We start from the raw sequence: 26,173 nt of genomic DNA, 5'->3' as shown, positions 1-26,173 counted from the left end.
TTATTAATTTCCCAAACATAACCAAACCTCATCTTAAAAATGTTCTCTTTACATTTCCCTTAGTTTATTAAATTATAATAACATCTTAAAAATATAAAATGAGGAAAATTGAGTTAAAATTGTTCATAGTAATGAGGTTTACCTTAACAAAGATTATTTGGAAAATCAGCCCAATTTTGCCCATTAATTAAAAAATTTGAAAGAAAAACTCACTGAACAATTGATTTTTATACCCTTACAAAGGGTATTTTAATGTCAAAAGCTTGCAACGCTATAAGGTATATATGTATATTCTTGATCAGCATCAGGAACGATCGGAAAATCTTCAAATATAGAATATTTAATTTTTGTAACAGCTGCAAGGGTATACATGCTTAAGCTGGCCAAAGTTTGCTTCCTTTCTTGTAATTTATAAATTCTAGATAAAATAGTTAATAGCGAATAATATTAAAATACGTTAATTAACAATTATTGTTTTCTCAAAATTTCCTTGAACTCTTTCACACTTATTCATATAATTTTAATTAAATGGACACCTTTGATACAATTTTTTCCAAAGTAATTTTCATGAAGAATTGTGCAATGGCCGAGGCTGACAGCCTTACACAAATGAACACACGGTGAAATAATATATTTGTTATCACCGATAATTCGATGAAATGGTGGTGTTATATCCCGCTGTCATGTACGCTATCGCCAGGTATTAAATTCCCATCTTTTCAGCATAACGAAACCACTCATAACACGGCGTATTTACGGGCGCCAACATTCCGTTACGGGTTTTCGGATTGACACTCGGTGTTTTGGCGTTTTAGTGGCGATGGCAACCATGTGGAACACTAAAGGAAAGAATCCATAGACTAACTGGCCAAACAGCCAAAAAAAAAGGCAACGCCAAAGCGGAAGTTGATTGACTCCTTTGGAATTTTTTCCATACGGAAGGTTGATAAACAAAAATGGCCGACAAGGCTCTTTCAGCTTCATCCGTCGGCTATTGTTGTTATTTGCCTAAGGCGGGCTGACAAGCCAACATGACGTATATACACATAACGAACCATTTCTTGATTACGGTTACCATACGAATATATGATGGATGCTTGAGTTTTATGGCAGAGAGGCTGAAATCAAGTCAAAAATCTGGGAGCTCTGAGCAATTTGCCATTGTGTTCTTTATTTTAGTTGGAAATTTTACCTATTACTCTGTATGCACACCTTAAAGTCTTTGGATTCAGGCTAACTTGCGGCACCGTCCTGCAAAGAGCTCCCATCCGGACCAGCATCGCTGTTGAGTCTCGAGTAGCATTTCACCTGTCAGAGCGAGCTGGTTGTTCAAAATAGAGGCACATCCAGTGTTTCCGAGCGATATACGAAGTTTCTGCTGCTGGAGCGAACGGCAATAGGCCAACTTGTCTGGCTGTTCCTGAAGCTCCAGTTCGATTTGAGCCGACCAGTTGGCTGTTTGAGTATCCTGCTGCATCAGGACGAGAGGCAGGAATACCATCCATCCAAATGCGGTTCTCGTGGACGCTTTCATGGCGACAACTAGCAGGCAACTGAGCTTATGGGAAGTTCTTTGGACACTCTGGTTGTGCATTTGACCAGTTGGCCAGCTGTTGATGATTGTTCGCATTCCTGAATTCTTTACCTTGCTATATCGATTACGGCTGGAAAAATGGCCCCTGAAAGTCATTCAGTGCCGTTCCAGTTTTAGGTTTAATTTTATCAATTGGTTTCAAGCCTTTTAAATAAGTCACTTACCAAATCCCAGCAATCTGTTTAGCCCAAATTGGTGTACCATATTATTATTACCAATGCAATATTGTGCTTGTATCAGCATAACATTTGTAAAACGCACATTTTTTCTCCTCATAAATTTTCTGCGTGACTACAAATTTGATTCATTTTATTAATTTTCAATATGTAATTTATCTATTTCTGCGGACAGCTCTCACAATATATTTATTATGTTACACCACGCTACGATATTGTTCACTTTTCATCAGACCTATTTGAGAATAAAAGTATAATTGAGTTAGCATTTTCAACAAGTAATAATTTTCATTCTCAAAAATTATCAAATTTTAGTAGAAAGACTACAATTCTATTGACATGAAAATATATACAAATATTAAATTACCATCGAATAATACAATGGGAATAAAAAATAAAACATGTACATATCCCTTCCCCCTGTAAGGTATTTTATTTAAAAAACCGTAAAAACGTAAGTAATTGTAATTTCGGTTAATTTGCAGCCTAGTGCTTCTACAAATTATTTCATCCATTACCATTTTTTAGGCGTACAGAATTTTAATCAAATTTTTTTCATGACCCCAAAGTGAAATCCCCTTTAATATACCATTCCCCGTTCCCCCTTTCCACTCTTTAATTTTGCACAAAGTTTTCGTTTGTTTTTAGCCCCTTTCAATTGCTTGTTAGCCACTTTTTTCTTTGTTCGCCCCTTTCATTATCGCCACCTCAATTTTTTTGACTTCGTCATTCTTTTGGTTGAAATTGCATTCGGCGAAATGAATGCCCGGTACTGGGTCCTCGTCCCTTCGCCATTTTCCCGGTGCAGAATCGACCTCGAATGATGCATGCAATCGAGTGTAAATTTCTCCGTTTTATTATTTAATATCGTGACTGAGGAAGTAACTTTTACGCTATCTATATGATGGTTACTGTCGGTTCGAGGTTGTCATATTTACGCGCCCATTTCCCTTTTTTTTTGCCTCCCCCAGTCAGGCTATATAAACAAATTGTCTGTGTTAAATGCAAGTGCAAATTGGACATCTGAAATGGCACTTTGCCTGTGAAAAGGCAATAAGCGAGAGGGAAAAAGTAGTTTTACCATTCAAACATATTCTGAACTTGAGGAATTTGAAATTCATTTCTTATTTTGATTGACGTTAAATAAATAATCCCCCTTCTGCTGAAAGGTACGCCGTAAGGTAGGCAAATCCCAGCTTGAAATTCATTCGGAATTACGCAGGGGATTAAGGTAACTATTTTTTACACACCGTTTGCAGCTTAAGTGAAGTCTGGCAGCCATTGAAAGTAAGTGCAGTTGGAGGCCCAAAGCGTACTTAAGCATTTAAGTAAATTTAAAAACTTTTTTAAGCCCTATAATGAAGCGATTTCCAGCTGTGCGTAGCACCCCAATATTCTCTGGGCACTCGGTATCTAGCTTTTAAACAACGATTTTCGCAACTTTTATTAATTAGTTTTACTATTAAATCAGATGACAAGGTTAAGCCCGACCTTTAAGGCGCCTTGCCCCTGCTAATGATGTTTGTACATCACGGTTGAGCCTCGGTAATGGCCCAACCATGTGCCAAAACATCGATCCTGGCCCGAAAACAACTCCATTAGGGCCAAAACAGACACAAAGGGCTGTGAATGGATGCCAAAGAGCCCACCTGCTGGTTCGCTATATTGTTGATGTGGGTAGCTGCTGAAATTAAAAAATTCTCAACAGAAAAATTCAATTATGCCTTTCATTTCTGTCACTGAGGTGGCCTGAGGCCTTTGTTTGCTTAATTTAAATGAAAGCCATGGTTGAATCTGTGTAAAAATTGCAAAAAGGTATGTTCAGGTTTTTCACGAATGTCATTCTATTTCGATTTAAAACAAGCTAAATGGACTTTATTATAATTCTGGTATACGAACGACAAGGCTTTCTAAGCGAAGAAAAAATAGACATATTTATATTAATTTTTTATTGTAAAATCATTTTACATAATTTCTTAATAAAAAAATAATGGCTTTTAGTTTATTTGTATACCCTTGCAGTTACTAAATAACATTGAATTTGATTATTTCAACTGTGCTGTCCCATATTTTTGTTACCAGAGATGGCACTTTTCTTCCGGATTCAGCCGAGTGGAGGTCGAGCAGTTGAAGATCTCCCCAAAAGCCGGAAGATTTTTCACCGCTTGCTCCAGTCGCAATGTGTCAGAGTCAACTTTACCGTAATCCAAATCCTCATCTCTTCCCACGAAATGATGGGCGATGCCGAGAAGGAACAGCTTCTTTATCGGTGTTTTGGTGAATTCAGTTTGATTCTCGAACTCGGAGTGGGGTCCGAAGTAGGCATCGTAGATTAGTCTTAGGCTCTCCACATCAATCGCTCGCTTATCTAGGTCATTTGAGTGAGTTTTATTTAAACAGTCGATATCGTCGATATATTTCTCGTTTTCATCGAAAATGTCTTGGCCTTCTACAAAGTTTCCTTGGCTGTCATACATTATGTTGGTGGGCATAAAGAATTTCATCATTTCGCCAGTTAGTAAGTATCCATACAGGCTCATCTTGAAAACGTCATGACTTTCAGGCACAAAGTACGGGTACTGCAGCATAGCATATGGCAAGACGATGGTGTTGCCACTAAGGTCGAAATCTGGAGTAGGGTCATCTCCCGGAAGTTCATCGGTGAGCAGAAAGTAGCCACTTCCCTTGGGGACAGGCCCATTTAATTGCTCTAGAACTCGGCGCGATCGGTGCTTCAGTACTTCAAGCTGAGCCCTAGCGAAATCCGGATCTGTTTCCAGTTCCAGATCTTCGTAGAAATTGGCGACGAAGCGACGATGGTTAACATTGTTAGGCACTTTGCCCACTGTCACGGTCATGGCGAGCAGCTTTCGCTGCAGAGCATCGGTTTCATTGTCGGCCAGGTGCAGGTGGTTCTCCTCCAACCTGGTCATAAAAGTATGGCTAACAGCTTCGAAGATCCGCTGAGCTTCTTTGGTGTACTTCTGTAGCTTTCCGTGTCCCAGGTAATGGTTCTCGTACAGCAGATCGCTGGCTAGTTCCATTTGAGATGCGACGGCAACTGCGCATTTGGCGGGATCGCTCTCTGAACCACTGCCTTCCAAGGAAAGTACAAAGCGAAGAAACCGGATCATCAGGTAACTGGCCACCACTTCAGAGTCGTACTTGCTTACGACCCCGTTGATACCTTCCAGGTATTCTATATTATCCACCTCCACTTCGAAACTGGGATCAAAGGAGCGGCCAAAGACAATCTGCAGGTACTTGTCCACCTGTAGATTCGTACGATTCTGAACGTCTTCAAGGGTGTATTCATATACCAAATCATCTCCTAGTTTGGTCAGGTTATGAGCATCAGAGTCCAGTTGTATTATGCTCCTTGCCAGTGGACCTGCCCGGATTGAGCTGACTCCGATGCTGGTCAACAGGTCCTTTACTTCAGAAACATCAATTAATTGTTCGGTTAGCGGAACGAAAAGCCCTAAGCGGAACTTGTTACTGTCCGTCAAACTCGGCTTTATTATTAACCTGATCAAAGGGTCCACCAGTCCATAACGTCGCAAGATTGCCAAGGACTCCAGCCACTGGAACTCTTGCTTGGGCCACTGACTTCCTTGGGGAACGAATGACGGCCAGGTCAAATTCCCACCCGGTGAAACCAGCTCCAAGTAGTGCCTTGCCGACCGAGTGCTCTGGGGGGCCGTGAGGCAGGTGTTGTAGTAACGCCACACCTTCTCCTCCACAGAAATTTCGTCGATGAAGACTCGGTCCTTGAGCTGGTCGAACAGGTTCCGAAGCTTACCATGGAATCTGTGGTTGATAGCGCACTGGGTAGAATAGCAATCATCTTGCTCATGCTTTTTTACGAACTGGCCAGTTGCAAAATTCTGGAAATCCTCACAAGGATCGGCACTCAAATTCATGCGGTTTTGTAAGTAATTTAGAATCGCGTCATTTGGGTTGATAGCGGCGCAACTAACTATTGTAGATCCAGCCGCAAGTAGACAGCAAACCCACACTATTCCTTCCATTGTTGTCGAAAAACTGACTGTTCCGCAACAGAAAAGGACAGTTATATAGGCGCCTGATAACGAAGGGGTCGCAAAGGTACAAAGATTGGTGCAAGATTTCTACCAAAATCTACTTAGGTCTAGGTAAAAATGGACAACATGGTTTATTATCAGTTTACAGCAATAATAGCCTAAATAAGCAATAACATCTACCAGATGGTCGGGTCAAAGTTTCCCAAGGATTATGACAGATGGTGTGAAGACACGTCAGTCGGCTGGGTGCATATGGTTTATGACCCGTTATCACATGCAGATGTGCACAGACCAGGATATCAGCTACATATTTATTTAGGTTAAAACAGGTATCAGCAACGAACGAATTTCGAAATCCTACAATTACCAAATAACGACTCACTTTTGTAGAATTGGAAATTAACAGAACATCTATAGTATATAGTATATAAGACGGAACGAGCCGAATCGGTATCGATATAAACTTAGGCCTGCTAAGTTTGATTCCTTTCTTGTTTTAGATGAAAATTCAAATCTTCATACGTTTCATAAAAGCGGATACCACTTTTTAACTAAAAACAAGAGAGAACGCTATAGTCGGGTGCCCCGACTATCAGATACCCGTTACTCAGGTAAAGGGAGTGCGAGGGAGGTGGAGATAGAAACTTTGATCACGCATAACTTTTTAACGAATGGTCCGATTTGAAAAATTTCTTCTTCATTTCGATAGGTATTGATAAACACAATAAAACTGCATTTTTACTTTTCCGAAATATTTAAATTTTTAAAATCGTATATAAGCGATTGTGGGCGTTAAAGGGGGCGTGGCACCTTTTTGAAACAAACTTGCGCTGCGTAGGAACTCCTAGAATCTGCATGCAAAATGCCAATCTTCTAGCTTTTATAGTTTTCGAGATCTCAGCGTTCATACGGACAGACAGACAGACAGACGGACAGACAGACGGACAGACGGACATGGCTATATCGACTCGACTAGTGACCCTGATCAAGAATATATATACTTTATAGGGTCGGAAACGCTTCCTTCTAGCTGTTACATACTTTTGCACGAATACAATATACCCTTTTACTCTACGAGTAACGGGTATAATAACAGGTGAAGTAGGAATAATAGTGTATGTTCGATTTGGCCATTAAACTCAAAAACGAAAGATGTACATAAAACAAGAAGAAATGTTGTAGTCGTTCCTGTGTTAACCAATGAAAAATATATATTCCTCCAACAGATGGCGCAAACAGAATATATAAATATATATTTATCTACCGCTGACGGTATTGACCATGTTAAACTTAACACTTTAAAGCGGATGTACCGCTGTCCGCCTTTTTGGAATCTTGAGAATTCATTTGACAATGCACGAAAACAAGGTCCATCCTTGTTTGACGTGTTCAGCAAATAAATAAAAAAAATGTGGAAACTACTAAAATATTTATTCGATTTGGTAGATTTTCCATCGAGACATAGATATACATATATGTATATATATCTACATCTACTATTGAATTTAAAACACATATGTACATTTTTATTCCACGGGTAATACATAAAATAAAACTTGTTGTTTCTGTACAATTATGAGTTCTTCAAGTCTGATTAAGACAGAAATTAAAACTACATTTGTTATTCAAAGAATACTTAACTATTAATGAGCCGCTCGAATTGTGTAACCCGTGCATGTTCTCAAATCAAATCGGACTTAAGGTCTATAAAATGAAAATTCCTGATTGACTCTTTTGAATCATGAAAACCAGCCGAGTTTAATTTATTACGAGCATTCATGCTCAACTCTGCGTGGCAAAAATAGAGCAAGAACTAATGATGGGCCATAATTACTCCCTGCAAATTACTGCAATTATTTTCACGGAAGATGAGCGAGCTGCAGTGCGCCCAGTGGCAATCGCAGCCAGATAGTAGTAATACGCCGACACTCACATGCATATGTCTAATGCCCCATAAATCTTCATTCATTCGCTTCATCATGCAGAAGCCACGGGGCGACAATGTGCGCGTCATCAACATCATCGTCGATGTCGACTTATCCGCATCTTGCCGCACATTTGTTTCTCTTTCGCCCATTGTGCGCCCGGGGAGGCGTCATTTATCATTTGAGTTTTGAGTCCCTTACTTGTCATATTGCCACTGCAACTGGGTGCCACTGGGTGCAGCTGGGTGCGGAGATGATTTTTCACTTCCCATCGACAAAAGTTCGCCCGACAGTCAATCGCCTCAGATGAATAAAGGACCGTGGTCTGATTGGCATCAGACATTAAAGCCATGCATCGCATGTCCTTGCACATATATACACATATGTATATTCGGCGGGAATTATGGCACCCACACAACGTTGAATCTTAATTTCCGCCGGAAATAATATCATTTAAAGAGTGCACTTTTGAGCCCCAGATCCATGCGTTAAATAGTAATTGTAATAACAAAGGAAATGAGCTCGAAAACAACATCCCCATAACGATGGCCATTGTTAATAGTGAAAATGTCAACACGCGCCTGCGTCTCATAATGCAATTTGAGCACAATTCGTTTAAAAGCATAATTAGTTTGGCCTCCCATTTCAGCTTCCTTACTGAAAATTCGATGCCATATTGTTGAGAGAAAGGAAATGTCGAGTGCTTAATATAATAGTGGTTCTTAAACTAAATGACAGTTAGAGGAACGCCTCACTATTTTAACTTAAGCTTTATACCATCGGTCTCGAATGTAATTTCAAAGATCATGACCATCTTGCAATACACACATATTAATCATTTTACACACACACTGCATATTGGCCTTATACCCCACTTACAGTAAATGAATATTGTGTACAAAATGTTTTATTTAAGTGAATGAATATTAAATGCCATGAAATTGACCACCCTACTTAGGGGCTCAACACCCTTTTCTCTGTTTGGTAAAACATATTTAATTTTCCATGCGGGTCCCCTCGCTTTAACAAATTTATTTACCAAGGTGCGTGGCTAAAACGCCCACAAGCTGGTAAATATAGACAGGCCGAAGCGCAAACAAGTGGGAATATAAGTTCGTAAATAGGTATATTTATGTATTTGCCCATACATGAATGCTGACTGACCCAGCCGCACCAAATAGGCAAACATAAGTAAAAAACAGCTAAAGAGGCTTTGGGCCATGCGATATCCACTACATTCAAGTCAAAGTCGAAGGATAATCTTAATATTTGAATTAGATTTTCTTTAGTAAAAATAGTAATTGATGTTACTGGAGACTTCAAATTATTTTTGTAATAAAACTAACTAAACTAATCCTTTAAAAAATCATCAGAGTTTCTTCTTTTTAAAAGCACATGCAATGTTTTAACCTTTTCTCTAATTGTAAAATTTTTTAATGAGAATTAGACGTTATGTGTTAAGCTAATTTTTTAAAAAATCTTAAACAAATCGATTTTAAATCCCCTTAATTTTAGCTTTATGGCGATTAAAATTATTTTTCAAACATTACATACTAGGTACCACTAATTTCTACCAAGTCTTCTGCTTTTAAGCCCGCCATTTGGTCCTCAACTCAAGAGCAGATCTCAAAATACAGAATGTACGTAAGACAGTGTGTGTGGCCTTGCTGGTGATGTGTTTACCCTTTTTAGCATGAGTTGCTCTTTTTCAGTGGTTGAACGTGTAAATTTATAATTAAACGCCGACACTTTTTTTCAGGCAGGGACCAAAACTTGGACTTTGAGCCAGGCCAGGCCAGAACTCCAGCCGATGCCGGCTGTTTCCGCCTTCGTTTTCAATTTTCGTTTACATTGTGTGTTCTGGCCATTCCGGCATTGTGTCCCTTTTTGCTTTGAAATCTTTCGTGTAAGCACTTAATTAGTGGTAAAAGTTAAACAGAAACCGGCGCAAACATGCCAAACAAGAACAATAACAGCAACTGGGTTGTTAGTCCCATCCCGCAAATGGGATGAATTTATTTCATTGGACGCAGATTAGATTAAATCGTACAGGCTTTTGCATTTCGGTCCGTCGAAGGTGGGTACCACATCGCCAAGTAATTTGGGGGGTTTCCGCCCACCACTTCTGTGGTTTTCCAGGCAAGTGCCAACGTCAGTGGTTTTCCCATTTATTTATGCGATAGTGTGGGCCAGTTGGGAAGACACTACTGGCTGCACGGGGTCAGCAAACATTATTGTTAATAGATGGCAGTTTTTTGGCATGTAATTTATTTTTATCAAGTTAATAATGCTTTTTAATAAGTGCCTTGTTATGCAAAATTTCCTGGCATACACAATGGGGTACTTTTATGGCCCAGATGCATGCTTAGAGATGGTGGACTGTGGGTTGGTAAATACTTTTCATGGACAGATACATTTTATTATTACCTACAAATTTAGCATACCAAGTTGCAATCATTCATGAGTAGTTTCACAAAATATAATCGTTTTTTTAAATCGAATTTAATTTGATGAGCAAAAGTACGAAATATTTTAATATCTTAGTGTTAGAAAATCAAATTCAGCTCTTTTTTACCTTAAGATTATAGTATTGTGACTAGCCCTATGTACGTGAATAACCTGCACACAAAAAAATAGGCTTGCTCCAATTAACCAATTAAGAATTAAATATAGTACCGAATAGAACAAGTATTTTGTTATTGTATGTTTGACTATTTAAAAAATAGTTACTCTTACTTAAGATCCTCTAAATTAAAATTGTTGTTGTGTACTTGTGCTCCTTGCATTTAAATTTTATTTGAGCGTTACTTAGCGTTTATAATTCCCAATTGGTTTTAGCCCCCTGTAGGATTTCGAAATATATATTTTTCCAAAGCCCCTGATATGATTTCGCCCCAAAAGTTACCTCCCAGTTCCACAGTGCGGTTCGTATCCAACTTAACTGGAACTCACACAACGTAATGATTTGTATCTCAGACCCATTTGCACGCATGCAGCAGGGTCGAATTGCAAAGAAGGATGTTCCACCGGCACGCTCCTTTGCGCAAATGAAATTATGCTCAAAAGTGACTTACCTACAACTCCCTTTCCTCCGTCTATTTGCTTGCGGTGCTTAATTAACTTTTGCAGTGTAATTGCTCCGAGAACTTTAAAACGATAAAACTTTTTATGAGCTGCCGTTTTTGGCCCGTTTGACTTTTGTCTGCCAAAATTACAATATGAAAATTTAGTTTCGCATACAACCGAACACAATTAAAGTTGAGAAACGCCCGCACATAAAGCCGTGCCCTTCTTTCTTCCCGTCACTACTGACGTTCCGGATTGCATAAATGTTTTTCTTTGATGACAGCAGGACGAAACAGCAAAGAGGAAGGGTCAGGAAGCAGGGGGCATGGAGCGGGGAGCAGGGAACAAGGAGCTGGGCCCGACGGGCAGACAGGTGACGAGTTGGACTTTTTCGTCGCTTCTGTCTCGTTTATTGCGGCCCTGCGGTTATTTCTCCGCAAGTAAACAACAATGGCAGCGGAAAAAGAATCCAAATCGACTACTGGACTCCACGTCGAGCTGGGAAACTTTTTGACTTGTCGTGCTAATGGTTCAATTTATTTGCCCGAGTTACCCCGACAGTTTACAAAATATGACAACGACAACAGGAGTGCAGAGGCAACAACGACTACAATTTAAGTTGCGACGAAACTATTTTCAGATTTTAATTGCAGCCGCTCACGGAGTGCCGAGCTAAATTAACTATAAACTTTATTTGGCTTTCGTTTTAAATTCTCTCGAAAATAACTGGGAAAACATTGGGATGGCTAATGAAAGTCGCGCACACATTTAAAAGTGGCAAAATTAGATGGAAAATAGGGTTTTGAATTAATTATATTTACCTGAAACTAGTTTGCATTTGCATCACTTCCATCCAGTTGCGTTTTATTAAAATACAAGCTCGCTGATTTAAATTCCGCGTAATGATATTAAGTACACCATTTGTCAGTGTGCCAAACCGCTTTCAAATTACCAGCAAAGTCAGCTGAAACATGTATCAATCAGTGCGAATTGCGTTCGTCTGGAAAATATTTGCACACAATTAAGTGAAAGGCCGGCGAGCGTGTGCGGATAATTTATGATTTCATTTAAGCGACTCAACTGCGCGTAATTATGCGCACTCACAGCACAGCACACACTCCCTGCGGTAGCTGATAATCGCGCATACGCCCCGTGTGGCTGGCGCAGCAAATTAGAAAGCGTAACGTATTGTTGTTGACCAACGTGACCCCAGTCAACCCAACCAACCCAACGAACCCTTGCTCCCTTACAGCGGTGTGGATAGCCTTTTTTCCAGGAACGCCAGGCAGGCAGTCAAGTGGAGCAGGTGAGGTCAAAGTTCGAAATTAAGTATACGCCGCGGTGTGCCTGGAACTGCGGCTGGGAATCGACGACGCGTGGCGCCGGCTTATCGAGATCCGCTTAATTCGAAATGCTTTAGCTGGCACTGCGTGGATTAGACTTTCCGTATTTTCATGTCAAGGCACGAATTAATCGAAATTAAATTAGGTCCACGCACATTATCGAGCATTTAACTATGTAATGATTCGACAAAGGGCATTTTCGAGTAACCTTTACTTACATAATTACACAACTCTGGTGGCAGAGAAATTTAATTAATGTGATGGAAAATCGATACATATAAAAAAACAGGCATGTGAGTACAGTAAAGGTGGTTAAAATCAAGTTTTTATTTCAACAAAATACATTTTATTGTTTCTCATTGAGAAATTCGATATATATGGTTACAAATTGTTCGTATATCTATAACTAAATTGAATCGAAATTAATTGTGGCCATTTCGTGTTAATGCTGATAGCGCAATTTAAATTTGTTTTTTCAACGCCTGTCGCTTTAATGAGAGTTGAGTTGAATTAGTTTTCAAGTGTTTTCACAGTGACAAATATAATTAGATAATTGCAATAACAGAAAACACCCGAATAATAATATTTGCATTCCGAAATTAACAATACAATGCATTTTGTGTCTGTTATCGCTAATGTATGTTATTATCGGGCGTAATTTCGATAACATTTGATAATTACTTGGGCACCTTTTTTTTATTTCCATTGTTTTATGAATATTTACGCTAGGCATAAAAATTAGCATTAAATGTAGTTATAGTTTAGTTTACTGTATGCCAGATGGGAAACCACTTCAATTCTGAATAAATGCGGAAAGTGGAAATGTTTCAGAAACATTCCAAAGTTTGATAACCAAACAATAAAGTCTAGGAGGAGGGTGAAGCAGTAATATAAACTAGTTATTTCATAATTGTACAGTTTTCCCATCTCTCATGTCTCGGATTTACACAAATAATTATGCTTAACTACGAATTCAGTTGTATATACAAGATGTTTCAGAGCGGCAGCTACTTAATTATCATGATTCCGCCAGCGACAACGCCTGACATCGATGCTGCTCCAAGTGTCTGGCTGATTTTGCATGCAGGCGGCTATAATTGATATGCAGAGTGGATAAATTCGAGCAGGACTCGCGGCCGCTGCTGACGTCCATGTGGCAGCCACCGATGAGCCATCGCACCACGGAACTTGCCACCATGGCCAGCAGGAGCACCATTCGACATCCGCGACTAGTTGCACTTGTTGTCCGGACCGCTCTGCTCTTCTGCATCGCTGCGGGGCTCTCATCTGTGGAGGAAAAAGACATGACAGCCGAGGAAGACAAACAGAAAGTGTGGCTGCATCAGATGCTTCGGTTGAGTCCGGTCCGCTCTTACCATTGATGACATTGACCACCACGCTGGCCGCTTCCGCTGTGGTCGGCATGCACGTATAGTTGCCCGTGTCCAGCAGTTGAGCATTGGCAATGCGTAATCTGGAAAACATGGAAACCAAAGCACGGAGAAGCTTAAGGCAAACGTGCAGCTTAATTGCGTCAACTTTGTCCCCTCCCCGATTAAATCAACTTCATCGATCAAAGCCCGGCATTCCAGCCAATAAGCAACTGGAAAAACTCGCACCTGATGGCACGTTAAATCTCCCCCAGCATTCCAGCTGGGAAACTGGGGGAAAATTTCAACACTTGAAAGCTTACGCTCAATTGCCTGTTGAATCAGTAGTATGAGGATTACGTTTTCCAATTCCACAAAAAGTTATATTTTTTCTCTGATTCTTTTTTTGTGAAGCAATGAATCACAAATGTTTAATTTCGCTTATTTTTCTTGTTTAAGTTAAGGCTTTAAAAAATGCAAAAAAAAAAACAATTTCAAACCTCTTATTCAAAAAGATAAACAGTATCATCAAAAAGTAGAAAACAGGAGTCTCTATTTAAAAGTATGCATACTATATAAGACCGTCTCTTAAGGGTATTTAAATCAAAAGTTTGATGAAAGTTAAGGAAAAACGGGTTGTTATAGAAGAAATGAAATATAGTCAAAGTGACCTTGAGTTCAATTAAACTTCAATTAAAGTATTCACTTAAAGGTCGTTAAATCCAATATAAAAAAACATTAGCATAATATTTTACATAAAAAGGTAAGCTTGTTGGTACTCTTAGAGATTTGTACTTTACCTAATTGTAATCTAATTGAAGATAATGGTAATTATTCCTTTTATGAATAAAATTTGTCATCAAGTTGAATCAAAAGGAAATCTGCGATTTAAGGCAAGGTACGATTTAGAAGTCTTCCTTAAATGTTTGAACAATTCAAATCTTCAAAGCGAAGGTTCGGTTTTCCCAGTGCAAGTATCCAAACCCATTGTCAGCCCCCCAATGCTCACCTGCTCTGCAGCTTCTCTGCCAGCGTGGACTCCATGGAGATGCGCTGCAAGTCGATGGCCGCGTCATTCGGATGGGCCACGAAGGGGGTGAGGATGTAGGGGCCGCGGTACCAGTAGATTGGCCCAATATCCTGCGCTGTGGTCGCCGGCTGCTTCACGAGGCATGTGAGTGTTACGCTGCTGCCCACCTTGACGTACAGGTCCGTCGGTCCGGCAATAATCGCCTTGGCATCTGGCGGCGTTACTGCGATTCGCCGTGGAACGGAATGAAACGAGCACGAAATTGATTAATAGCATTTCCAGGCGCTCTAACACCCTCCAGGCTCCAATTATGAGGTTGGTTGGTGGGTGTGTGTGGCAACTGCATCTAATCATGCGTCCGGCAAACGCAGATTTCAATGCGTCTCAATTGATTGGGTTTAGGAGGGGATGGGTTGAATTGGCTTGGTTTGGGTCGGTTTGAATTGGCCGGACTGAATAGCCGGCAATTCCAGTAAAGCCAACATGCAATCCGCCCTCAAATGTGCATGCGAGTGCATGTGCTTGTGGTGAAGCTGCATGCTGGACCGGAATACCTCCAAGGTACAAAAGCAGGATCCCAGATTTCGACTGATAATGAGCAGCTACTGGGCAAACTGAGACCGGGTAGTACATTCAGCTGGGGGCCACTGTTGTTGCCCGAAACGAGTTCTGACTTAAATTCAAACATAATGTTCAAGAGCCGACTCTTGTGTGAAAGATAAGACAGCCTTGGTAGTTAACCTATTTCGCCGGTAGCAAATACATTTCCATATGGATCATAATTGTTTGTTTGCGAGTTTCAAATTCAAGGAAGTAAGATAAATAGTAATTTAGATTGTACAACAGATTTGCTAACTAAATTAGAAAATCAATATTGTAATGTTATATTCAAAGATTTCGTTTGTTAGCTGACTAAAACCCTCTATAATTCTTTTAGAACCACGTTGTCTTAAAACTCAACCAAACCAAAAACTAGGTTCAGTTATTATCGGAATTCGAATATGAATGTAAAAAAAATTATCTTAAATTTATCAGTTTTAGCTCTTAAGTTTTGAACAGAAGAAGACTCAGTCTGTTTGATCGGGATTTAAATCCAAAAACATATATATGTATGTCGCAAAATGAAATGAAACTTAAGAAAATAGAGCTCGATTAACCTACATTTTTAACACTTCTAATTTTATACCGAAGTCCCTTAACATAGTAAAATATTTTCGTGTTTTCGAATCAAATTTTCATTCTTTGGTGCACAACAAATTTTATAGTTTCTCACAGAAGCAAACGCTTTATTCCTCGATCGTGTAAAAAGCAAGGACCAAAATTAATGAAAAAACTAACACATAAAAATTTGTTGGGTTTTTTGATGGCCTTGGCTTTTGGGTAACTTTCCGGCTTGCCATATCATTGACCCATTGTTTGTCGATGAAGCTGTTGGTTTTGGCTGGTGGTCTCGCATTTTACACACATTTTAAGTGTTGTTAGCCGGTTGTTATTGTGAGCCAGCCGGTGGGCCGTTGTATTAGGAACCCCGACTGCGGACTCCTCGCCATTAAATGTTGTTCCCGCATACGGATATGTGTGTACGTGTGGCTTTTCTAATATTGGCGCTGGGTTTTCGGTAGAGGGGGTCGCGGTGGGGGAGGGGGGGCTAAGCCCGGCAGCTGCCGCAGACATAGACAAATGTGTGGGACAGGACCTCCTTTAGCCAGCAGCCTCCTGTTGCCACTACCACTTCCCCGTTATAGGCACTGAAAATTGGTTTAATGTTTTTTCCGTGCGTCGACCGACCGTTTTTGGCCAACACAGCAGCAGGCAGTCAACAAAGTCAAATGTTGACGTTGTTAATGATGTGCGGGGAGGAGCAGAGGGCTGGGCCAGGGCCAGGACCAGGATCAGGACCAGGACCAGGACTCGACCAGGAGGAGGGCAGTGGCAGTGGCAGTGGCAGTGGGGCATGAAAGCGGATTGCGGGCACCCAAACAACGAAAGACTCCAGCGCAGTGCAGTGGGTTCAGTGGCGAGAGAGCGATTCAGTTTGTTAGTTAACTTGGCATTAGTGGATCCCATTGACGCCCTCGTAGATAGCGTCTTAAATGCCTTTGACTTTCACAAGTTCGAGATTGGAAATTTGAAATTGGAGGAATAAACACGCGTAAATGTTTACTATTTTATACGAGGGTCGACGGGATCATTTTCCTATCACTTTGTAAACGCTTTAAAATTATTTAGATGCTTAAGAATTTGTAGTATTCTAATTTATTGATATTAATAAATTGATATTTTAGAGTAAAATTTATAACTGGCTTACAAAAAATAAACTCATCTACAAATTTTGTGTAGTATTTTTCGTGCCTGTAAACATTATAAATTTACAACTTTCATAGCTGGTACTCATTATCGTTTATTTAACGATTAAATAGTCTGTAAGGCGATTAGGTTCTTCAAGCTATTTTATTTTTATTTTCGGGTTGTATTTCAAATATTTTAATAAATTTAAGCTTTTACTTCCAGTGCTATACAACTAATACTGTAGCAAATGAAAATGTATAATAAATTCATAAAACTTAAACAAAGTATTCTAGCACCTATTATATTTCTTCTTATGTTCATAAAGTAAGTTCAAAATAATTTAATCAATTTTATACAACTTCTTAAACCTATTGTGTTTTAAATAAACCATTATCCTTTCAAATATATCACAATATAAACGGTGTAGAATCTTTTTAGTGATGTTTCTTAACAAATAAAGATTCAACAGTTGGAAACTTTTTGTATACACTTTGACCCTTAAGCATTTCATTCCGTTTTAGTTAAATTAATTTTGTATGAGATGATTCCGGCATAAATCAGATGAAAATATTTCCGTGGGCGCTTCACGTGATTCGCGTGACGACAGTGAAAATATTTATAACACGATTTCATCGCAGTCGAGCGCTTCTGGCGGTGCAAATCATTAGCATAAATTCCTTAACTTGGCCGCGCGATTCGCTTGAATTTTACCTTTTCCCGGGGACCAACATGGCTCTCGGCTTCCTGTCGCCGATGAACTCCGTTCCCCGAAAGAAGCGCGGCGAAGGATTACTACATCCGCAGTGCAGTTCCCGGGCGGGCAGGATGTTTTCCACCGCCAGGTTGCAGACGAGCAACTGCGGAAGCTGAAACGTTGATATGACTTCGGCTTTTGATGAGATTTACACCCCTTGAATCCAGTTCATCGTTATAAACTGGAGGCATGCAGCTCGCCGGTGGCAGGCAATTTGTTACTGGCAGTCCTTTATCCTTTATCCTTTATCAGCGGGGGTGCACACCCATTTAAGATGGATTTTCCACCGATGCTTAAGGGAATTATATACTACGCACAGGAGAAAGAAAAACCTTTTGACTTGATATTACCGTCTACCTATCATTATTGTGTTTTTTTATTCTGCTAGTGTAAAAACATTTGGAATGTTAGCCGAAAAATATATGAAAAATAATTATATAATATTAAAAATAATAAGCAGGTTTGTTGCCATTTACCAAGGAAATATTACAAAAATACTCTAAATTGTAGTTTCTATTCCGATAACGTGAAAATACAGCAAGATTATTTTATAACACTACAAATAATAAATATATTTCTAAATATTAAAAAACATATATATAAAATTTTAAATTGTAAACAAATTTATTGTAAGTAAAATACATTTTTATACCCGTTACTCGTAGAGTAAAAGGGTATATTGTATTCGTGCAAAAGTATGTAACAGCTAGAAGGAAGCGTTTCCGACCCTATAAAGTATATATATTCTTGATCAGGGTCACTAGCCGAGTCGATATAGCCATGTCCGTCTGTCCGTCTGTCCGTCTGTCTGTCTGTCCGTCTGACCGTCTGTCCGTCCGTATGAACGCTGAGATCTCGGAAACTATAAAAGCTAGAAGATTGGCATTTTGCATGCAGATTCTAGGTGTTCCTACGCAGCGCAAGTTTGTTTGAAAAAGGTGCCACGCCCCCTTAAACGCCCACAATCGCTTATATACGATTTTAAAAATTTAAATATTTCGGAAAAGTAAAAATGCAGTTTTATTGTGTTTATCAATACCTATCGAAATGTAGAAGAAATTTTTCAAATCGGACCATTCGTTAAAAAGTTATGCGTGATCAAAGTTTCTATCTCCATCTCCCTCGCACTCCCTTTACCTGAGTAACGGGTATCTGATAGTCGGGGCACCCGACTATAGCGTTCTCTCTTGTTTTTTTTGAAGTTATGAAAAAAAAAAACATTTTATCTTCGTAGAATAATATACGTTGCATTTAAAAATCGCAATTTCGTTACTGAAATTGCAGCCCTGTTAAATTTGGTAGCCCTGAAAGTCAGCAGTTCTTTGATCAGAAATGTTGACTTTTTGGCGCGCTAAATAAAATCAACACTTTAAAGTAAGATTGCAAAAGTTCTACTTAACATTTTAAAACAAAGTAAAATGGAAAATATTAGTGGAGGTATGTAAAATTTAAGTGTTTAATGCAATATTTGTTTAATGTGATTTGTCTTTGTGTATGTGTGCTTTTGTAGAGTTGTATTTTTAACAATTTTAACCTATCATTTTTCGTGTTTCTTGGAACAAAAGTATGTTGGATTGTGCCGGATTATAAAAACTATTAACGCAGTTTTGTTCTTTCATTTATTTACAATACGATGACATAAACCTTTTTTGCTCGTTTTTGCTCCATTTTCCAAAAAAAAAACTTTTTGCTAGACAACATAGACCTATGTTATGGAGAAATGCTAGAGTATTGGCTGGCACATGGGCGCGAAACCGAAAGCCTTTACGACTTTGTGTTGCAGCATCGAATTGGAAACTTAAAGCAAAACATAGATCCTTTGAAAAAGAGGATTAAGAACTTTGTTGCTTATGTGGATGCTGGAATAAAAAAATGCCCTTTTAATGATCTTTTAACACCACCAATTGTCGAATTCCTAAATAGTTATCCTACTACAGATAATGATGATGAAGATGACTTGGATACCTTTGAATGTAACGATACCTATTCCTTTGATTTAGATGTTGAAAGTGATTAAAAATTAATTAAGTAAATATTTTATAATTTTTTAAGATGCATTATTTAGTTTGGAAGTTGAAAATTGGTAGGGTATTTTATATATATTTAAAATTTATTGGAAATATTGGCTATTGGCTTTACTAAAGATATTTTATATATATTTAAAATTTATTGGATATATTGGCCCAATTTTCGTGGATGTTTTGTAAATTTTTGTCCCGGGGTGCATTTCTATGGGGCGGAAAGGAAGGCGTGGCCCGATCGGCTCAAAATTTTGTCCAGACTTTGCATATATAGTAACTATATAGTGTGCCAAGTTTCAAGTCTGTAGCTTCATTTTTCTAGTTTATGCAAAAATATTGGTCATTGGGACCAGTGTGCATTCGTTTAAAAGTTATGCGTGATCATAGTTTCTATCTCCATCTCCCTCGCACTTCCTTTGCCTGAGTAACGGGTATCTGACAGTCGGGGCACCCGACTATAGCGTTCTCTCTTGTTTTAAATACATTTTGCACATTGTTGTGTCTTTATCTACGTGGTTATTTTCCTCCGTGTAGATTAGGGTTCTTTGCGAAGAAAACATTACATGAAAACATTGAAGTAGAAACTAAACCAATCACTGCCAAAGTAGCAAACTCCTCCCGATTATTTCAATTAACTTTCACGCTGGTCAAACAAAACTTTCCGGCGTCCGACGATGACGACAAACGAGGAGACTATAGTAACTACGTGGGAGGACGAAAGACGCAGGACGAAGGGCGCAGGACGCCGGAGATTCCCTCCATAGAATACTTCCTTGCTCGCTTGGCTGCCCGGGCACGGCGAAAAAGTTTGAAATCAATTTTACGTACATGAATGAAACATGAACGTGCATGCTTTGTGGAGCAATTTATAGCAACACACAGCCACAAACAAACAGGGTATCCGCATCCTATCCCAATACCCCGACTTGCCTCGGATCGCAAGCGGAAATCCATTGTAGAAAACTTGTGAAATGGCAGAACAATGAGAGAAAAGGAGGGAAGGGGGTTCACCTCAAGCCAAGGGCGTCGAGGGGGGCGCCGCACCCCCCACCGCACTCCCTGGTGTGTATTACAACAGCCAGCATATGAATTTAGTATTAAATTTAAATGCAAATTGCGTTTGCATGCAAAGCGTGTAGAAAAATAGACAAGCCGAACATTTGTGGGGGTAGGGGGTGATGAGGGGGGAAAGGAGCGGAGAGGGGTAACAGGGTTGGCAGGTGCCAACAGTTGTTATTCTGTAGTCTGACCTACAGTCGGCAGGCAGAGTTTCCACTTCACCTTTAAAACTTAACCCCATAACACTTGCAAATGCCTCTATGCATACTAAAAACAGGAATATTTGATCAATTTATTTGCGGTTATTTTTACTTAAACGAGTCTCAGGGGTTTCGGTATGTCTCTGTTTTATTTTAGTTGTTTTTTTTTAACAAAAAGTATCAGTAGAAAGAAGTATTGAAGATATTTTGTTAAACGTAAAATAATACTTTTATCATTTCGAAACTTAAGCCATGTGAAATAAGTTTTTAAAATATTTTAAAACGTAAATATTTCAAATTTAATAGTTTTGAAACTGATTATTCATGACAAAAATTACTTAAATTTTATTCACGCGTTATTGTATTAATTTTATATGTTTTACTTAAATACTTTTACTAAGCTAGTATACTTATTTTCTGTTTTATATTTATTAAAGGTTAAGTCATTACTGAGATATTTCTACATATACGAAAGAAATTTCAAGAACTAAATCTATGAATAATTATAAGTTTTTAAAACCTCTAATTCATGTACCAAGATTTTAGAAGCAACACCCTTCCGAATTGCGAATGCCTAACATTTTCTGTTGGCATTAAATTATTTAAAACTGTTTTCTGCAAATCTGAAAATCAATCAAATCTCTTTCCCTGCCTTTGTGTAATCGGCAAGTGATATCCCAGTCCTGGCCAGAAGTGCCATGATGGCAAGGATAAACTATTATGACGTACGGCCATCCAGACATCGCCATATATAGCAGAGGAGGAACTTTTGCTCCACCAGTAGATCTTGCCAAGCCCCCAGAAACTAGCAAAGTTTACGGCCAATTTACAAAGCCCTTCGCCGGAGAGAAATGCAGAGTGTATAAAAAGTTGCCATTGCAGGTCGTGCGAATGCCAACGACTCGCTGACAATGCGTATGCAGCTGTGTGAGGAGGCGAAGGGGGTGGGGCAGGACGAAAGGACTTGGGCCTGGACTTTATGGGGACTTGGGGGAAGTGGAACGAACGGGGCTGCTTTACTCACCTATGACATTCAGGCGGAATGCCATCGAAATCTTTGGCTCCGTATTCACTTGGCATTCGTAGATGCCGCTGTCACGTGGCTGGGCATATTTCACATGCAATGTCCAATCCTTGGAGTCGGCGGTCCGCACCACCTGCTCGGGTTAGAGCGAGATGGAGCCACAGAAAGGGATATATAGAGAGAGAGAGAGACAGAGTGGGTGAAACTGGATGCCAAGATAAATCGTTGCTGGGGTATGGGACTGCCGAGTCCTTGGCAAATTTAATCAATGCATACAAGTTGCTTGGCCCGAATTGCATACGCAATTAAGCTGACTTTGCGTACAAGCCCGGCGGACATTTAATAAGCTACCCGGGCCAAGGGAAAATTGCGAACGGAGGACAGGTATGGTAACTTTAGCCCAGATTACGTATACGCACCTTGAAACGCTCATCAGATGTGTAGGTCAAAATGCCTGCAGTCAGAATGTGCAAATCGCGTTTCCTTATCCAGGATACCTGCAATAGAATAAAAAAAAAGGGACACCAAATGCTGTTAGTGCCAGTGCTTAAGTCAATTTTTTAAAATTGCCTCTGGTCCTGCCACTCGGCTGCTCAAAAACTCAACGAACTCGCTTCCAGTCCCAAGTATAGATACGAAAATTTAATAAGCCAAGCGGCAAAATGAACCAAGCAGCCAACTCTTAAACCTGCTGAAGGTTATTGCAAATACAGTGGGGCCTAACATAAAAAACCACATTTTAAAAAAAAAACTCACATTTGGAAGAGTAACTGACAAAATTACGTTCTTTTTTTGCTTTTAGGAAACTAAATCGGATACGATAATTCACTGAAAGCGATTGAACAATCAAATCGAACTGTGGACTTGACTCGATCTCAACTTAAAGCAGATTCCACCGTATCCCATACAAGGTAAATTGTTTCACCCAGTAAAGGGATGGGTAAAAAAAGAGCAGATGGGGAAGAAAAATGGAGACAAGTGCGTGCCCAAAATGTCAGCGGCTTAAAGTTGCCAACAGCCCCGCAAAACACCAGGCGAATTGAAAGAAAGCCTGGCGCTACTGCAGCAGGCAAAAAGTAATCTCCCAGACGGCCTCGGGCAAACAAAACTTTTCAAAGCACCGAAAGACGTAAAAAAACACGAAAAAATGAGGCGGAAAACGGGGAAACCGAGGAAAACCAGTGAAGGTATAAACGAAACTAAAAGTGTCAAAGTGGCGAAAGGGAACAGCGTCTCAGACGAGCTCGTGGGAAATAGATGGTCGCACTACGGCGCGATAGTAAATCTGGATCAGACCACGCTGCTAGTGAGCAGGAGATGGATGGTGATTGCGAAGGATGGAGGACTCGGACACGTTAGCTGACGGCACACAGAAACACGCTTAGATTACCATTAACCAAAACATATATCCAGTTATCTTTACAAAAGATACATCTAAGAAGTGGCACCCTCAAACTTAATGGTTTATAACGAATTGCTTATATTTGTATGTCTTGCGTTTATTCATTTTAAACACAGAAAATAGTTTATAAATCGTTAGCGTTTTTGTCAAGAACAATATTTTTTTAAATTAGTCAAAATTAGTCAAAAACTATAATCTTTCTTTTCAATCTGTAAAAAGAAGTTTAAGAAGTCAAACTTAAATAATTTCAATATCTGTTGAGTTCTATTTTCTTAACGCTTTTTAGTTCTAACATATTTTATTGGAAATGATGTAAGTTTAAGTGGCGATCGACTCAAGTTTGCAAACTAGTTAAGATTTTTTTGGATTGATCTAATAAAGTAATATCTATACTTTTCACGGTCTCGAATATAATGTACCCCTGAACTCAAACAGAAGTGGCAGTGGTATCAAGCTTGAGGAAAAGAAAAATAGGGAAAGCTGAATAAAAACAAAACGAGTTCACAAAGTAAACTCGGCGTTGGTCAAAGGGCAGACTGGAGGGGCTCAGAGGATGGCAAAAACTTTGTCATTGAACCGGCAATACAAGGGTGGCCAAGATCCGTGGAATGGAGACGAAAGCGATGGAGAAGGCAGATGGAAGTTGCTCGGAAAACTGCATGAGAAAAGTTAGCGCTAACTTGATTTTCAGCTTGACTGACGTTCCAAATATTTTCCTTAAAAATGCATTAAAATGAAAATCCGCCGGAGAAAAATCCATTCAATGATAAGCTGGCAAATGCAATCACTTGACTCACTCACCGATTTATCTCCCAGATTGTCCACGCGGCAGTTGATGGCCGCCGTGTGTCCCGTCCTGGTCGTAATGTTCCTGGGCATCCCAAAGTCGAAAACGGGCGGTGGATAGGTGGTCTCATCTGGCTGCTGCTCCTCGGCCTCCTGCTCCTCGTCCAGGGCATTTCCGAACTGGGGGAATTTGCTATTGACAGAAGCAATGTAGACGTAATCATTATCAATGGTCGATGGCGCAGAAATTATGGGCAACAGGTTGCTATTGCCGTCCACGATGTTTGCTGCAAAAGAAAAGGAGAATAAACTGTTAGGAACATGAAAACATTCAAAATTGAAATTGGATACATTAAATATTTATTGTAAACCACAGTCTTTAAGGTCTATTTAGTTGCATCATCACACGAAAGTTTAAATGCCTTCTCTTCTTTTTATCTTTGTCTGTGCATCACAAACTTTACCACTAATCCATTCGAATTGCAAGTTGCGAAGGAAATTTTTCAACTACTAAGCAATGGCCAAAACATCAAGATAAACACAAACAGTTTGAAAACTACGCAGTCTAGCACTTTTAGCTTATCCTTTGGGGGTTGGGTATAAAAAAAGGGAAACGAAGAGTGACCTCTTCGCAGGACAGCGGAAAGCAATAGCTCAAAAGGGAAAACATTAATTAAATGCCACTCAATGCCCAGTAAAAATGCTCCTTCCCCAGGACCAAGAACTATATTTCTGAGCTTGTTCCGTACGTAAGTGGGTGTGTGCACTCGAATTTATTTGAAAAATGCACGATGACATGCCATTTTACGGCTCTTTAGGATAGAAGGACAAATAGCGCCAGAGCAATAAAACCAAAACAATGGGGAAGTGGCACATAATAATTATATATGTACTACATCAGGCAAGCAATTAAACTATTTCCTGACTATTTTAAGAAGGAGGATGGACTTCAACAATGGAAATTGTTTTTAATTAAAATAAGTGAGCGCTTTTAATGTCCTAAGTGATTATGCTAGTGGAACCTTCTATAAAACGTGAAGGAAATACTCCAAAATACTCCAAACACATTTCTGCTTACTGATGAGTTTAGGAAAAGAAAGTCTTACAAGTCGAAAGGAGTCAATTCAACTTTAAAGATACATAGTGTCTGTCACTTCTATTTAAGCCTAGTCATTGCCAAACCATAACGTGCTCGGTTCAGCAAAGTTCAAAGTTCGCGACTACAGACGCGTATAAATTATAAATCATTCAGCGCCAACTATGCAGCGCAGTGCGGCACGGATTATCTTCATTCCCGGCGAACTGCAATCCACACCTCACCACGTGCGGCACACCCATTTGCACCTCTCGGCGAAAAGCGAAAAATCATGTTTTCTGCATTTGAATTTATTTGACATTTTAATGAGCGCATAATGGCAGCAGAGCAGTCGCCAAACAGCGACGCGACTCGCTTGCTGATAATGGCCAGGTAGTCGACGGCTTTCCATAACTCACAAACTGGCAAAAGCTGCCACCCATCCACATCCTATTGCACATCCCATTCCGCATCCACATCCACATCCACATCCAAGTCCACGTCCTTTCCTCCTGTCACTGCTTCCAGTCTCTAACTGGGTCACTCACTTTGCCGGCTGCACTTGAATGTGCATGTTAGACACAAAAATCTAAATTATTTAAGTGCCCACCCCCGCACACAGGCACACTCATGCATACATATATGGAAAGAGTGAGGGGGAGGTGGTCGAAATAGCCACATAGAGACACAGCGATTTACAGTGGCTCACAGGTTACGAATATCCATTTTTGGCTCGCTTCTCAGACAAAAGGGATTTTGAATCAACCGAATACCAATTGACAAATTAGTTTAAAAACATTTAAATTTTCTAAATATTTATTATTGCTGCAATTACATCAATTCAAACGTGCACCCTAGCGTGGTAAAACATTTAATATTGCGCATACGCCTAGGTTACCATCTTATTTAGTCATTACTAGATTGAAACAAGCAATGTATTGCTTTTAAGTTCAACTTTGAAATGTCTACTAAATAGTTACCTTTTTATATAGGTATTTGAAAAAACTAAACATGAT

At 39.5% G+C, this 26,173-nt stretch overlaps 3 protein-coding genes across 3 annotated transcripts in view; all 3 read right to left on the bottom strand.

The window, feature by feature from the left end:
- Positions 1-1,160: 1,160 nt before the first annotated feature.
- LOC108039981 lies at positions 1,161-1,518 on the bottom strand. The gene has a single exon (XM_017117196.2). The coding sequence runs from the start codon at positions 1,499-1,501 to the stop codon at positions 1,229-1,231; it is 273 nt and encodes a 90-aa protein (XP_016972685.2). The 5' UTR covers positions 1,502-1,518; the 3' UTR covers positions 1,161-1,228.
- Positions 1,519-3,845: 2,327 nt separating this feature from the next.
- On the bottom strand, positions 3,846-5,693 carry LOC108039986 (neprilysin-2-like). Its single transcript, XM_044460355.1, has one exon. It carries the CDS (start codon positions 5,691-5,693, stop codon positions 3,846-3,848), a length of 1,848 nt encoding a protein of 615 aa, XP_044316290.1.
- Positions 5,694-12,560: 6,867 nt separating this feature from the next.
- LOC108039958 (hemicentin-2) overlaps positions 12,561-26,173 on the bottom strand; it is a 52,817-nt gene continuing 39,204 nt past the window's right edge. Inside the window, exons 3-8 of the mRNA XM_044460176.1 lie at positions 24,098-24,369; positions 22,314-22,391; positions 21,895-22,027; positions 14,527-14,770; positions 13,524-13,621; positions 12,561-13,434 (exon numbers count right to left, since the gene is read on the bottom strand). Coding sequence (XP_044316111.1) covers positions 13,166-13,434; positions 13,524-13,621; positions 14,527-14,770; positions 21,895-22,027; positions 22,314-22,391; positions 24,098-24,369 — 1,094 coding nt within the window. The 3' untranslated portion in view covers positions 12,561-13,165. The remainder of the gene's footprint in view (positions 13,435-13,523; positions 13,622-14,526; positions 14,771-21,894; positions 22,028-22,313; positions 22,392-24,097; positions 24,370-26,173) is intronic.

Source organism: Drosophila rhopaloa, unplaced genomic scaffold, assembly GCF_018152115.1.
Source record: "Drosophila rhopaloa isolate 14029-0021.01 unplaced genomic scaffold, ASM1815211v1 contig_2, whole genome shotgun sequence".
NCBI classification, from domain to species: domain Eukaryota; kingdom Metazoa; phylum Arthropoda; class Insecta; order Diptera; family Drosophilidae; genus Drosophila; species Drosophila rhopaloa.
The sequence above is the reverse complement of the archived record's forward strand: the minus strand, read 5'-3'. Positions and strand labels throughout refer to the sequence as shown.

Excerpts from the sequence above, each read along its gene's own strand:
- LOC108039986 (XM_044460355.1), bottom strand. The coding sequence starts at position 5,693 with ATGAATTTGAGTGCCGATCCTTGTGAGGATTTCCAGAATTTTGCAACT.
- LOC108039981 (XM_017117196.2), bottom strand. The coding sequence starts at position 1,501 with ATGGTATTCCTGCCTCTCGTCCTGATGCAGCAGGATACTCAAACAGCC.